The 16,416-nt window shown below is 36.6% G+C and overlaps 2 protein-coding genes and 1 long non-coding RNA gene across 3 annotated transcripts; 2 read left to right on the top strand and 1 right to left on the bottom strand.

The window, feature by feature from the left end:
- The first annotated feature begins 113 nt into the window (after nt 1-113).
- LOC148837589 (uncharacterized) lies at nt 114-4,654 on the top strand. Its single transcript, XR_016090874.1, has 3 exons — nt 114-187; nt 1,280-1,325; nt 3,786-4,654. It is a non-coding gene; the product is annotated as an uncharacterized LOC148837589 (long non-coding RNA).
- A 140-nt stretch (nt 4,655-4,794) lies between these two features.
- On the bottom strand, nt 4,795-10,114 carry LOC148837588 (protein JTB-like). The gene is made up of 6 exons (XM_088912150.1): nt 9,920-10,114; nt 9,372-9,486; nt 7,236-7,273; nt 7,017-7,102; nt 6,472-6,551; nt 4,795-5,766 (listed from the first exon to the last, which is right to left on the bottom strand). Exons 2-6 carry the CDS (start codon nt 9,434-9,436, stop codon nt 5,610-5,612), a joined length of 426 nt encoding a protein of 141 aa, XP_088768276.1. The 5' UTR covers nt 9,437-9,486; nt 9,920-10,114; the 3' UTR covers nt 4,795-5,609.
- Nucleotides 10,115-11,234: 1,120 nt separating this feature from the next.
- LOC148837587 (la-related protein 6-like) lies at nt 11,235-16,274 on the top strand. The gene is made up of 3 exons (XM_088911921.1): nt 11,235-11,504; nt 12,584-12,797; nt 13,605-16,274. The coding sequence occupies exons 1-3, from the start codon at nt 11,269-11,271 to the stop codon at nt 14,664-14,666; spliced, it is 1,512 nt and encodes a 503-aa protein (XP_088768047.1). The 5' UTR covers nt 11,235-11,268; the 3' UTR covers nt 14,667-16,274.
- Nucleotides 16,275-16,416: the final 142 nt, after the last annotated feature.

Raw genomic sequence — 16,416 nt, 5'->3', positions numbered from 1 at the left:
GATTGACTGTGATAGACTCGATTGATTGTCTAAGCGCTGAACTACTTCATGAGTAAGAGACGTAATCGGGCACCGGTGAAAAAGCATAAAAAATAAAACGATTGACCAGTTATTTCACAGAACAACGCCTTTTGTTCGTCCGCATCCTTGGAGGGAAATCACCGGTATTGTAACCAAGATTTGGAGGGTAGGTTTCACTGGTGAACATCAGTAAGTAAGGTGCAATTGTAGAACGAGTCGTTTATTGCCACAGACCAGAGGTTTAAATTGCCTTCACAGGAGTATGTAGTCTCTACAAATCTTCACTATTAAACCAGAGTGTACAGAACTACATTTATTAAGTCCTGAGATACTGTATCTTCTGCTGCGCTTCCCTGCCGACTCGGGAAGGTATTGAATAGGAGGACAACGCTTGTACTAACGCTGGTCCTGTAACGGCTTTCTTTCGCGATAGAAATGCGACAGCAGTGCAGTGGATGCTGTATTTGCTATTTGACTTGAGCCATTTTGAAAAATTGTCGGATTTATTCTCACGATGTGTGGCATCTAAAGTTTGGAGATCTACTATGAGTAAAATAGACTCTATATGAGGAATGAGTCAGAATCCCGCAAGACAGCGCAACCTGAAAGTCTTACAAAGCCCGAGTCGCAGCTCTACAGCTTTTATTGCCTCCAAAGGTTTCTAAACCTCTTTTGATAACAAAAATGTTGATCAGCACAATGAGTTGTTGCGGTTCTAAGTGATACGTTTTTGATGTTCAATATTATAAGATTGTGTGGTTTCTGTTTTTGATTGCGTTTATTAACAAGACTTGATTGTAGTGCCATAGTTGCATGCATAATGCAAGGATGTTTTTAGAATTTTTCATTTAATAACCAATTTCCTTCCAAATATTTTAAGCATCCCTATTGTACTGAATTTGAATTAAGGTCTATACATATTTAATATTCCTGGGAGTATACCTTGAATCACTTCCCATAATTTTCAGAAGAGGTCTAGAGGCATGCATTACTTTAAGCAAATTTATGAAACAAACACCCTGATAATTGTTAATCATTGAATATCATTTAGATTAAATTATCATTTTTTACATAATTTTTTAATTGTATTTTTTGCACTTTAAGAATAAGTTAGAATCTTCGTTCAAGAGTTGCTAAAGCAAACAATGGTTATTAAGTACTGTAAATTCTATGAACTGCAATGATATACTTTCTTGATAGAAATGTGAAGAAGAGATATGGGTGCTAGCCTTTTCTAACTTTTTTCTTGCTTCTATAGGATAGCCGTCAACCAGTAACGGAGATAAAAAGTGGCCCAAACTTAGGTAACCTATTGCTTCATTTCTAAACGGTACTGTATGGACTATTTTTTTTCAACACTGTTGAAACCAATTTACTGTAGATTCTTCGTCACAGTCTGAGTGTTGGGGAACATTTAAAAGGTGAAAAGAAGGAATGCATCTTCTATTACTGTAGTCAGGATAGTTTATCAAAGAATGTTCCATCAAAGTACTGAAGTACTCTATTAAAATTGAATAATTGTTTCTATATACATCTTTTATATAACACCATTATTAATCTCAACATTATTGCAACCATAACACTTGTATTTGTATGCCTGTACTTTCTGTATAACCCAGTAGTTACTCAAAGCACCAATGACCTTGCATCTGTAAAAAGTTGTTGTTTTAAATCTTCTTTAGTTAACAATATATCCTTGTAATCTGACATAATGCTTAGACAGCAGATAGCAACAAATTATGTTTTTGATAACAGAAAGCTGAGAAAGGAAAGTCATCTAGCTGCTGGAAGAGGGTGCTGTAACTTCTGTTATCTGGCTATAAAGAGAGCTCTGACAGTGGAAACCGGCAGAGGAAGAAAGAGAGAAAACCTTTTTCTTCCTCTCAGGCTGCTGTATGATGCCTTAATTTCAGCTGTAATAAAGCCGGTCTTTTGATTGCTTCACCTCTGTAGCCTGGACTCTGTTTTCCCAGTGTCCTGAAGGATACCCTCACCCTTCAGAATTATAGCAATATAATGAATTAATAATGAGAGAAAACCTTTTCCTTTAGAAACACTCTCTCAAAACCTCATTAAATCATTAATTTACTTTTCTGTCAGCTAAAGTTATTAATCAGGTCATATGGGTAGATGGTGAATGACAGAAGTATTTAACATTAAGATCATTGACAGAAAATCAGATTTAACATTTAATCTACAGGTAGGATTAATTAAGGAAGAATTAGGGACAAATAATCTAAAAATATTATTTTGTATTAAAGGATACAAAGTTACAAATTTATGCATGGAAAACCAGATTTAAAATGTTTTTTACTTTATTAGTACTTCATGTTATCCATTAGTGATTTAAAGTTAACAATGGCATACATACTGTATGTGTTGCCTAAGTGAATGAATCTAATCCGTTATCAGATCAGAAAACTGGCTTTAGGAGAAATCATATAACAGGTTTTGAAATCAGAATATGGTAAGTAGTTAGGGGTACTTTTTGCAGCAATTTTCTCTCAACAAATTAATTTTATGATCAAAGCACACAGGAGCTGTTTAAAATGGGTTTGTAGTATTGTATTCACTGGGATACAGTATAGTAAAAAAAACTTAAATAAGACACACCCGAGTTGTACAAGAATATGTGAGACTTCACATATTATCTACTTGAATGGCAACCTATTTTTAACACTAACTCACAGGTATATCTTTTTGTGAAGTATAACTTTGCTAAAATAAAACACATAGCAGTTTTATCTAATGATAACATAAAGCTAAAATTACTTTTCCTTACATAACATTCTCATTGAAAGCTAAAAAGTAAATATGGAATGTGCTTTGTATACAGTATATGCACTTTTGTGGTATTTATTTCATACAGTTATACATCTGTTTGATTATAGGAGTATTTTTTTAAAAAATATATCTGTACATCACCTTGGAAGTTTACCTGGGGGCTTATTACATTTAATGTAGAGACAAAGCATGCAAATCTTAAATGTGGAATGCTTCAAGTTTGGTTTAACTTTTTTTAAGTTAATAATGACATGAACATCATAAAACTTCAAAAAAGACTCAGCAGAAAGGAGTTATTTTACCATCTTGTATTTTTGTACTTTCTTCAAATAATTTCTCCGTTATTTGCAACATTATATCAGGAAAAGAAAACTTCAGGTCAATTAACAATTTTTATTTTCTTAAAATTCTTCTTGCATAGTCTCCAGTTGTACTACAAGTACACAATACAGTTACCAGGAAACTAAGATTTTTTTAGGTATTTCATATTATTTTATATAAACAGCTCTAATAGATGTAATCAACATAAATACTTAAATAATTGTTGCATTTAACAAATGTAATCCTTATAAATAGCAAAAACTGTTTGAGATCTGCATTCTTTTTATTGAAATTGAATGCACTTGAATATTATCCAGTGTGAAAATTATCACCGAAGCTTTGTTCTTTACATAACAAATGTAAAGGGCTCTAGTCTTTACAATTTTATTAAATTGTATTAGGAAAAATGGTGACACAGAAGAATAGTGTTTGAAATGGGCAAGCATATGCGTCCTTGAAGCAGCAGTTAAAGGACAGCAAATTTTGGGTTTTCATGGTTTATTGGTAAACTCAGCAAATGAGTCATCTGAAGATCTGTCAGACAGTAGATTCTTATCTTCCACTTGTGTGTGAGAATCGGTTAACAGAAAATGTTTCAGCTATCACAGCTCTCTTTTTGTGAGTGAAAGCTAACATTTGCTATTGTTTCTGTTTTTTAGGAACAATGGAAAGTGTACAGGGACAGCACTGCCTACAGGGGAGGAACAGTGTTAGCTACCCTTCCTACAACTGTGCTTTAAAGGCTTCAGAGGGACTGAGTGTCTTCATACCAGTCAGCTCAAAACCCCTTATTCTGAATTTGCTCTAGATGGTGTAAGAATCAATTCTGAGGAAAATCATTTCATTTTTAACCTTCCACACCTCTCCCAACACAACACCTGAATAGTTTAATAGATCATATTTTTACATCACAAAAATATGATTTATTGGGCCCACTGGATAACTAGTTTGGGAACTGCAATATTTAGACGTTTTTAACAATACTAGGGCTACTTTCAAGAGCTCAACTTAGGGACAGGAGTGGGAGGCCTCCTCATTTGTAATCATGTTCAACACGCCAGTCTCCTCTTACTTAGAAAAGCTCACATTAGCCAACATTTTCCTGCTCCATGGAATCAAAAGTGCATTTTTGTTCATACTCACTTTTTAAAAAAAATCCCACTTGATAATTTCACTAACTAATTCAGGAAATATGAAATGTCTCTGTTGTGCCTTTCGCTGTCACATTTTAAAACCATGATCTCTGAATCCTCTGATAATAAATGGGAATTCAGCAGTATTAACAAATAGAATTATATCTTTTACATAACTTTAAAAAAATCTATATTGTGTAGTTTAAATGTGAAATTCTGGGAGGTGGTGAGAAGAAATAGTCCATAATCTTAAATCATACCTTGTTTGAGTATTTAAAATATTTATAATCTCACCATCAGAGAGTAATTAATCTGTTGAAAAGTTGTCATGTGTAATTCATAACTACAGTGACAACTTTTGCTAATGGTTTTGTACCTTTAAATAATGTTGTGAAGTATCTAAATCTTTATACAAATATTTTAACTCACACTTTGTGTCCTAATTATTTTAATATAAATAAATCTATTCATATGTATACACTGTAATATGTATTCCCAAATTAACTAGTTTTCATTTGAAATGAGCCCAAAATTGTTTTGCAAACTTTACTTTTTATTTCAGATTCTCAATAAAAGAATTACAAGCTTATTAAAACTATATCTCCTGATCTGGAAAGTGTTTCTGTTCTAACTCTTGACTGTGCAAGGCAGAATTCTGTTTTCAAAGAAACACTCTGTGCAACACACTTTTTGAAAATGTTGTCCGAGGTAGTAATTTAGCTATTTAGCTAAAATATTGCTTTCATTCAAAACCACATATCCTAAATGTTATCTGCAGGCAATTTAAATTATGAAATATTTCTCAATAGAGAAAGAGAGTTTATTTATAACTCCAAAGCATCAACTAATGCAAAACATGCCTTCTCAATCAAGAAAACTGAGCAGGACAAAACTGTCTCCTTTTAACAGTTCTAAACAGGGAAAACTATCTTTCTCTATTGAATAAACCACATTTTTTGTTATGGTATACCCCTGGCCAGGCAAGAATGCTACAGGTATATAAAATTAAATCACCCACTTAGGTAACCTAATATTGAAGACTTTCACAATAAAACACAAACTTAAAACAACTTTGTTTTGTCTTTTAAGAAACAGGAATACAACAGTAAAGATCAGTAGTTTTTACACCTCGATTATTAATCTGCAGCATATCGCATTTGAAAAAAAAAATATCTTTACAGCACTATAATAAGAAAAGCAATGGGAGCTGGAACTGCCTTTTGTCTGAAACCTTCATCTAGTAGGTTTAACATAAACCAAAAAATTCACATTTGGGTGGAAACACCGAGACGAACAAATAACAATTAAATTAGGAAAGAACCATCCAGAACCGGAACATCCACAGCTTGCTTATATTCCTTGGATCTGCTGTTGTACTTTATATTCAGCCCGCCTGTCCAGTGTGCGCTGGCGGAACATAACAAGGACGGCAAACAGGGTGCTGAACGTCAGCATAGCACCTTCGAACTTCCAGAACTTCAGCTCCTCTGCGGCGGCAGAGCGACAACTAAAATGCAAATAAATCACTTTTTCAGCTAGCAAATCTGTTATTATTGCGCAGTTAATGACAGCCTTTACACCTCTAAAATCTACTCTGCTGCGTACAGCAGATGTTTTTACAAATATCGCAGTCTTACAGCAAAACAGTGTCAGAAAGCCATGAAGGACATTGTCCAATTCAATGTCACAACCAAAGGAATTTAAAAGGTTTGTCCACAGATGGCTGACAATCCAAGCCAATGGGGAAAAAATGGTGATGGTTGATGTAAAATTAAATGTGGCCATTTTACAGTACAGAATTTTGTAGTTTTGATAAAACAACACAATATAATAAACCATTTTGAAAAGACTGGAAAAATTAATCACTTAGATATACATAAATTAATTCTAAGACAAGCTGTAATGAATGATTTTGAAATAATCTCCTGGGGTTAATAAGACACAACAAAAAGATGAAAGGCAATATTCCAAGAATGACGTAATACAGCCATAAAAATTGCCATAAGACTGTTAATGTGAAAATATGCAAAAATATCAAACAATACTTGTCTTAAGGGTTATGCGAATATGGAATAAGCTACTATACCTAGTGATGTTGTAGAGGTCAATACCCTGGCTTCTTGTAACTAATTGAGATCCTTGCCTCTACTACCAATTGGGGTAGATGGGCCAAATGGCCTAATTTCATTTGTAACCCTTCTAATGTTCTTACCTTCTATATTCAATGAGGCCTGAGGTGTTGCACTTCAGTTCTTCTACAAAGCCAGAAAAAATACACTGTGCTTCAGTTTTCTGTACAAAACAGCAAAGGCGAGCACGTTAGTCAAATTAAACCATATATCCACACACTATACAGTGATCTCTTGAACATCCTATAACTCCATTTGATTTTGGTGTCTTTTTAAGAATATTGTGTGCTCTCAAGTTTTTATATTAAAGGAGGCACTTTTTAACACACTTCTTATAATAAATCAAAGACAATACTATGCTCAATGGAATGAACTCTGATACTTACAATAGTAAATAGTACCAGAAGAAGACCAAGAGGAGCAAATAAAGCATCATTCTAATAAGCTTGATTCTTATTCTGAAATGTTTTCCTTTATATCCAATGAAGTGTTACCTTTACTGCTTCATCCTCGGGAAGGAAAACCATACAAGACCTTATTATTCTCTAATTATAAACACTTCCTTTTCACATTCTGCCTTTCATTCATCCACATCGGGGCACAGACATGAACATATGGATTGATTTACCATCTGATAATCTCTGCACAGAAAGCATGTGCGCAGCACTGTAAATTCTTCTGTCTCCCAACAATGAAGTGGCTGTGCACTGCTAGCTGAAAAAAAAAATGAATTAGAGACACATTTAAAATATCTGAATTGTGCATTCAGCTCATATTTAGTGGTTTTCTTTTAAATGTTCACTATTCATGAGGTTTCGTTTGACCAAATCTTAATGCAAATACTTACACATTTCACTCTGTGTTAATGGTGCTCCATCACAGGATCTACAAAATATAAAATGATATGGGATTATTTTTACAGCCTAGAAAATTCTATCAGTGGAGTCTAGCTGACTACAAAGTGACCTACAATTTTATTCCAAGTTAAATTGATCACATTATTGGTTGACTGGACAAAATTGAATCCTTCTATCAAGGAATAAAAAGTTTTAGAGTTAATCATTTACTTTATTCCATCATCCCATATTATTTTTGTCCAGTTGACCAATTCAGATAACTGAGAACAAGAACTGGAATGAAGAGCAGAAAACTGAAGCCCTCCAGAAGATGGTTTAATATTACTTGTTTATACAAAAAATGATGGCACAAACAAGACAAACTATATACTAAATATATTACCCCAAAATAAGTTAGCAAGAAACAAGAATAAACCTCACTTCCCTAAGTACATGATTCCCCCTGCTGGTACAAATGTGTAAGTGTTAAAACCAAAACTATAGTTCACTGGACTGTAACATAACTATAGTATAGCTGAAAACAGTATAAAATGTTTGTTATGCAAAACGCAGATTTTAGATTCAGCTACACGAATCTCATAAACTCTTATCAAAACAACATTTAGTGGCAAGTTTACAAAAAGGTTCTAAGAATGAATTTACCCCTGTTCTTTGAACTCTATCTCTAGACACACTCAAATTGGGTTATTCTGTAAGGGGCAGGGGACATCAACAACTAGGACAATATATGAGTGTATTTCATACCAGCGAAAATGTAAACTTTTCATTGTAGATTTACAAAATAAAATAAATCATTTTAATATGGCTTTTTTTGTACAATGTTGACTGTAGAAACCTAAATGCTAAATTTCCCTTCTAACCAAATTATTTCGGCATTAATTTAGTGGCTTTTGGTGGTTTAGATGATATTATTCATACCCATCCATCAATTTTCTAACTGCTTCTTCCAATTCAGGATCACGGTGACTATTCCGGCAAACAGCGAGTGCAAGGCAGAAACCAGAGCACCCAGAGGAAACCCATGCAAATGTGGAGAGAACATACAAACTCCACACAGATAGCATCACAGGTCCAGAACTGAAGCTACGGCGCTAGTGCTGAGAGTTAGCAATGCTAACCACTGTGCTTTCCATTGCTCATACCATTTAAACAAAATGCCTTTTCTTTGTAATATTTTATTTAAATAAGACATTTCTAAGCACATTTTCTCTATAAGATTTATATTACCATTTGTTTATGGGAAATTGATCTTTATTGTGATGCAAAGCATTACTGCTTTGCTCCTCCAGTCTGTTCTGAAGGCTTCTCATACCAGCAATGAAGGATGTTAATGAAATATACATGCGGTTTTCAGTCTTAACAAGAGAGCATCATGGAGCCCCTTTCAAGTAGTCAGGAACCACTGTTTCATAAAGTTTGAATGTAGTTGTTCCTTAAACCAATCAGCAGTGAAAATGAAATATAACTGATTTGGAGAAGGGCAGCATGGTAGCGCAGTGGCTGGCATCCTTGCTTTGCAGTGCCGTGACCCTGGGTTCAATTCACGAGCTGTTATCTGTTATCTGTGTGTTCGTATGGGTTTCCTCCCTCAGCCCAAACACATAGCACAGTACATACTGTGCTGATAGGTTAATTGGCTTTGGTGAAAACTGGCCCTGGTATGAGCGTGTTGGTGTCTTTCTGTGTGAGCCCTGAGGTGGACTGGATTCCTTTACAGGGTGTACCCAGGCCTTGCACCCACTGCTTGCTGGGATAGGTTCCAACTCCCCTACAACCCTGTATTGGATGAAGCGATTAGAAAATGGATGAATGATTCGGAGAACAGTTCAACGGTAACCAAACCCGATATCCAATTACATAATGATCCGATTATAAAAAAAACCCCATAAAGGTCAAACTCATAAATCAGGGACAGAACTGAAATACCATTTTTGCATGCAAACATCACTGGTAAAAAAAAAGGACTTTATCATCACGGAAGCCACATCATGTTTATAGAATGTTAATCGGGAAAACCCCTGTAAAACATCCCATTGAAAGTAACATTCTGGCAGACATACACACACTTGAAAAGAAATAAACAAATAAATCAACCAGTAAAGCAATCTTAAAACCTTTCTGCTTACCTAATGATTATTAAACTCCAACTCATCCATAAAGAAGACAAAGCACAGAAGCAGCTGAAGTACATCCTTGTATGCCAGTTTAGTTTTTATGAGGTCACTTGATCTAATTTGTAAACTGACAAAAATACAGAGGGTTATACAGGAGCTACTTGTTTCACATAGGCGAACTATGCCTCAAAAGGTGATTTCGAAAGACTCACATGTATTAACATACTATTACAGAATACCCCTATTCTGTACTACTGTAATGACAAGAACGTAAATGTAATTTCTTATGTACACGTGTGAAAATGATACTATTATATAAATGTATTAACTAGAATTAGGTTGATTTTAAAATGAACGCTTCGTAAACTTTAAAGTACATAAGCTCAATGGCGGTCAGCTACAATCAGACGATTAGTATGAACCATCTTGCTGCTTTAATGTGTGCTGCGATTAGTAAACCCCAGTACGATGTTTTCCCACTGTATTTCAGTGAAAGTTTGAACTATGAAGAAGACCCCATTGCTAGTTTAGATATTATGTCATTAATATGTGGTACTTACGTGGTCTGTATCTAAGCAGAAATTTGTACTGCTTAAATTAATGAATATCCTGAAGGCGACTGTTATATTATCGATGGTCTTAGAATCCCCATTGTAGAGCTGCATTGACGACTTCGTAACTTTCTAAAAATATCAATAGTGAACAACAAGAACATCACATACCACGCAACTGTTGATGACAACACCGGGAATCACGTCATCTGTAGGAAACGCGTTTGATTGATTAGTTGTGAAACCAATAGGACTTCTGTCCTTGAGGGCGCCGCTCAGAGGACCAATTAGAAGCCCTCCTCAGGAAAGGGAGTTCGGTTTTCTCCTGTGCTCAGTGGGAATCGAGGAACTGGGAGACGTGGAATTCAGAATCGGACTGGACAAGGAGAAGTGCCGTGCATAAGAATAACAGCAGCCCGCAAACAAAAAGACATTTTGTGCCACTGTAGTAGTTCGAACATTTTAATTATATTTAATTGATTGTTTTGCATCGCTGCTTCGCAGTTCTGGGTCCAGTCCTAGAACGGGGGTGCTGTCTGCGTGGAGTTTGTACGTTCTCTCCTAGTTCGTGTGGGTTTCCTCTGGGAGCGCCGGTTTCCGCCCAGAGTCAAAATACACACTGGTAGGATAATTGGCTCATGGAAAAATTGGCCCTGGTTTGAACGTATTTGTGTCTGTTTGCCCTGTGAAGAACTGGAGTGCCATCCAGGGTGTACCCTTCCTTGTGCCCGTTGCAATCCGTAATAGGCTCCAGGTCCACCGTGACCCTTTATTGAATAAAAAAACTAAACTAAACACCAATAACACCAAGGAAACTTATTCAGAATTACCAAATGTATAGTACATCGTAATAGGTCAACCTCCATTTAAGGTTACCTTGAAACAATTGTGGAGACCACGAACCTGTCGCGGAAGCGTTTTCGTTCATTTCAGGCTATAGGTTTGACTGCTTAGGTCATTATTTTCCATATAATCGACAAAGTGCAAACTCATTTAGTGATCACTTGGCGGTATAATTTCCTAAAACGAAACGGTATATTATTGTATTAAATGTAACCAATGTACTGTCCAAAGAATATTAACATAGAATGTTTATTTAAAAGAAATACATGTTCTGCATGTATAAGGTAAAACACAACAGGGTGACGAAATTAATTACCATATTTGAAAACGTCACTCACACAAACGTACTAATAAATCAATCACCTATGTATTTAGACTTCAAAACCCTGCCCCTTCGCTCATTAACCCAATGAGGCTTCCTCAGAGTCTTTAAATTTAGCTGTTGAGGTTCTTCTGCGTGAACTGTGATAGCAGGCAAAGAGATTGGTAGTTTGGGAAAGTGAGCTGGGGGAGATATGGATCGGTTGTGTTGTCGGGTTTCCCCGCTAGACCCTCTTAGTCTGACACAGCCACCGTTGTACTATGATATGGAGAACCTAATAGGAAAAATGGGCAAATCTGTCCCTCTGATAATAAACGACAATGTAAACGCGAAATGGAACAGGTTCCAGGAAACGGCATATATCGCAGATACTGATGGAGAATCCAGCTTGCGAAACAGACCCACAACAAACTTTTTCTTCGACGAAGGGTAAGGCAAAAGTGTTTTTATTAATGTCTGTAAGAACGTGTTTTATCTGGCATGTGTTGTGAAATATAAGTTTTTTTTGTCTTGAAGCAGCAGCACGATCATATTTTAAGGGACGGGTACACTTTTGTAAAGAATAAATAGCCTATATCGTAATTTGGACACGAAAGCATAGCATTTGTATTTGTAGAATATGCGTACGGTATAACTAACCGAAGTTCATTTATTATTCTAACTGTGCCGTAATCGTTTTTATTGCTTTCTGGAGTCCATAATGTGATGACTTACGTCTTCTTCAGTACATTTTTTTAAAGAGGAGACGACTATTTTGTTGTATATTGGTACGAATAAGCACGCATCTCCTTTTAGGTTTATAATGGACATAAGTCTACTGTATATCCCAGTGTATTCACGTCTTTAGTACTGTACGTTTTAAAAAGTAGCTGTCTAAAATCCCATTAAGTATCTGTTGACAAAATGATGTAATTTATACCAATCCTGTAACAATTAAAACCTGTTGGAACCAATGGGTGATATAATTGTAGTTTACTGCATCTGAAGCGCATAACCCTATTCTTAAATGAAACGATTATGTATTTTAAGCACTTGCTGTGGTTGTAATTATGAGCTCATGTTCGCTTTTTAGCAATCTGAAACGAGATTGTATGATAAGTACTGCAATATTTTTAAACGGCTCATCGTCTGGGTTTATCGAACACTCATCCTATTAGAGTAGTAATGTTCCAGTTAAATGAATTTAAGACCGCTGTTCCAGCTTTGTGGTTGTGTATATCAATTTATCCGTCTGCATTATACACTTATAGAAGGTCACATTTGTACTCTAATGAACTGCACCTTAAAACTGAGTTGAAGACTTAAGACTACACTGACGTTCTTAAAACGAATTTTTCACACCCGTTTTATGTCTAGATAATGTAGCTGTGGTTTCTCGAGAGAAGTGAATGGGTAATGTAAATTTAGGGAATACACAGATCAGGTTGTAGGTCTGAAAAGCAAACCTCCAGCATTAATTTCTATAATTTTTGCTTTTACAACTAATGTCTGTGCACTGATCTCCCCAGATTTTCTGACAATGCCTTTGAGAATGACAATGAGGATGATGCTGAACTTGATGAGTGGACCCCTCCAGACTCTGATCTCATCCAAAAGATGGTCTGTCAGATAGAGTATTACCTGTCTGATGAAAACCTGGTCAAGGATGCTTTTCTTTTGAAACATGTAAAGAGAAACAAGATGGGTTATGTTAATATAAAACTACTGACTTCTTTTAAAAAGGTAAGATGGAAATTGTTCCACCACGGATGATAGAAAAGCTAGATCATGTAAACAAAAAAGACCACACATTTACATGGAGAATTGAGTTTAGAAGGACTAAGGTTCTATTAAGAACCTTAATAGAAGCCTGTGGTGGTTAGAGCAGTTGTATTAATATTAATGTACATTGTAGTTTCATCACTGCTTTTCATTTTAGGTTATTTTATTTAAATTTTCCATTCCACTATAACTATCCATTTTTTAAGTATGTGAAATAGTTTTGAAGTTTTTGCATTTTACAATCAACAGATCTTAATGTTTGTAGTTTCAGTGTCCAGCGTTTTCCATTCAATGCTTATATGCACAATGGGAACGTATGACACATATGAGGCCACATGAGCTTTACATGAGCACACGTTTAGTTACAAATGTCTGGAATGTAACTGCAAATTGGGGGGGAAAGTTATTTTGCTTATTTTCTCTTAAATAATTGTGGCTTGTTATGGTAGATTGTCTGACCTTTTCTTTTAAATCATTCCTGCTTTTTTTGTGTTCTGAATTTTTATAATTCTTTTCAAATGTAAAATTTGATTTGATCATTTTTTCCAAAGTATCATTTTGCCAGGGAGTGCAATGAAGCTATGTAAGAATGTTTTACTGAAGCCCAGAGTAAATGCATGACAGGTAACTGGATTTGGCTTCAAACATTTGCAAAATTAACAATCCTTTATAGTACAAAATTGCTGTGGAGCACTTTTGCCTGATAAAATGCTTCCTCCTCATGCTGTTTTGGAGGATAGAGCCAGACTGAACCTCTTTCTTTTTAAGATGAAGCACTTCACAAAGGACTGGAGGGTTACAGCCTTTGCTTTGCGCCACTCGGCAAATCTGGAGCTCAACGAAGAAGGAAATAAAGTCCGTCGGAAGGTTCCAGTGCCGGAATCCCTCCTAACCCAGGTGCCAAGCAGAGTCTTGCTGGTATGGAACCTACCAGATGCTGCCACCATTGACGATCCCAGTACCCTCAAGAGAAACAGCATTGAATCAGCTGTTGTGATACTTGGGGCTTTTGGTACCATTAGCACACTCCGAATCATTCGACCTGGGAAGGACCTTCCTACAGAGATCAGAAAGTATGCATACAAGTACCCTGAGCTTGGATCCAAAGAGTGTGTTCTGGTGGAGTATGAGGATCTGGAGGCAGCAGGAAAAGCCTACCATGAGCTCTCTGGTGCCCACAGCACCATGAAGGTGCTCCTTGTAGGGAAGGGGTCCAGAAAAAAGGCTTCAGCTGAAGCTAGTGCTATAGAAGACAGGGCCATTGCAAAAGGCACGACTGCACTTGGCAGGAGAATGGAACAGCTGCAGAATGGAGGTGAAGACTCCTCCGCCTACAGCTCTTTCGAGTCCGAGTGCACTCCCTCATCTCCCATGCCCACACAGCAGCTTTATCAAAGCCAGGTCCTCAGCCCTTACAGTAACCTCCTCCTGGGAATGTCCCCGAGGTCAAATCCCAGAAGCAGCTCGTGGAGCAGCCCCCGTTCCAGTCCCAGGATCCTCCAGCCGGCCCCGGCAGTCCACCGCGTGTCTCCGCTCTTGGCCTCCGAGGTGTGGAAGAGCCCGGAAACCAGCCCGGAGCTGTGTAGGCGGTACCTGGATTACTCCTCTGACGGCAGCAGCAACCCTGGAAGCCCCTGGGTGCAGAGGCGTAAGCTGGCAGCAGCAAGAGCCTCTTCTCTGGAGGGCAGCCCAAGGCAGAGCCCTCTAGTGTTAAAGAGGGTCTTAAACGGGGAATCCCTTCCTCCTGGGGTCATTCGCTTTCCCCATGGGCCTGATGGAACTAAAGGGTTCCACAATAGTATTGGGAGAGGGAAACTTATCTTTAAATAGATGTACTTCTCCAACAGAGGGCAGTATTAAGATTGTAGACAGTAAGGCACATCTAGATTATGCCCGTTCTTGGCTTAAATTGCAAGTTCTCAGTCACATTTCTCCCAGGACCTAAAATTTGCTACAGAAATTCTATAGCTACCAGGATTTTGTTTTCCAAGGCACTAGGTTACCTGCCCAGTAATCTATCAATCGCATTGAGATTGTACCAGCAACTAGGGATACCAGGTATAAGCACCCAGCAACCTACAGGGAAAATTTCATTCATAGAAGGAATGGAAATGGTGCTGTTAAACACAATAAGCATTTCTTTCTATTGGGTGCTGTTCATTATATGAATTGGGTTTCAGTGGCTGTGGTACTGCCTTCTGTATTTTTCCCATTTTGAAAATTAAATTCTACACTAGACATTCCTTTTTAGTCATCAAACGCCTTAAGTAAAATTAGCTTTAGTCATGATGGTTAATCAGAAGGAATACACAATGCAGGGTTGTGTGGGTTAAGTGTGCTATAGACAACCAGATTTCAAATACACATCTATTTGAAACTGCATCAAAATATAGTTCCTGTCTAGTTTTTTTAAGTGGCTCCTCTACTACTGTTCTTTAAGTCCAGTATTCTATATTTACAGTCAACAAGAAAAGCCCATTTTAGAAGTGATTTACTAAATTAAAAAGTCATTTGCACTGTGTTTTCTTGCTACATATAACTGTCTTGTACCTGGAGAGCTCTAGGATGACTGTGGTAGATCAATGTTTAGTCTTGTGGAAAAACTACTTCCCAAGCAGTTAAATGAGAATTGAAGCTCTTTACTGACACCTGGAAAAAAATCGCATTCCATCTGGTTTATACTGCATCTCATGTTGATTTTCTAGAATGTCCAGATCATAAATTAGCTAGAATTCTATTAATGTCTCTGAGGCAGCTTAGCTCCTAAGAGCCATCAGGATATGAGCTCTGAGCTGCATTGTGTAAATGACTGTCATTTCAGGGGTATACACTCTTAAAGATCATGTAGTGTGGGTCAGAGCAGTGTCACAAAGCTACCTACTGAAATTGTTCAGTATGGATGCTGCTCTGTGAGGAGACACATTCACATTTTGAAATAATTTACATTTTTGCCATTGTCCTCCTATTTATAGCTCTAAAAGCTGAGAAGGAGGGCTTTGGTAAGCACAGTTTAATTCATATTAACACAAATTATATGGCTTTGGAATGAAACTTTTCACCCTATTTCTGTGAAAATGTAAAAAGCTATCTTGTTTAGAATATGGGATATTTTTGATATGGCTATATTAAGAGGATCAATATTTTCACAGACTGGATTATTTTTTTTGTGATACGTGTAAAACTTGAAAATGCTCTCTAAATCCTCTAGTATAAAGGAACAATTATGAAACTAGTTACATAGTTGTTTCCATGACTACTTTTGAAGCAGGATTTATTAACCCCTACTCTTTTGATGACAGGGACCTCATTATGGAATTATTTTCCGATTACAAAAGCTATGTCATGAAGAAATAATCGTAATTTAAGAGGTGTATATTTTGCTCTCTGCTAATGTGAAACAAATATAATGAAAGGATTATTTGTAATATCTATGGTACTCAAAATAAAATGCAAATGAAGTCTGAGTGTTGTACAGTGTCCTTTGATGCAGAGTGCAGAAAACTGTACTGTTGCCTAATGAGAAGGAGCATGAAATGTCTGTCGTGATATAAAAATAAAAGGTACATGATAGCCTACTGGA

Source organism: Atractosteus spatula, chromosome 3, assembly GCF_055471065.1.
Source record: "Atractosteus spatula isolate fAtrSpa1 chromosome 3, fAtrSpa1.hap1, whole genome shotgun sequence".
Lineage (NCBI taxonomy): Eukaryota > Metazoa > Chordata > Actinopteri > Semionotiformes > Lepisosteidae > Atractosteus > Atractosteus spatula.
The sequence above is the reverse complement of the archived record's forward strand: the minus strand, read 5'-3'. Positions and strand labels throughout refer to the sequence as shown.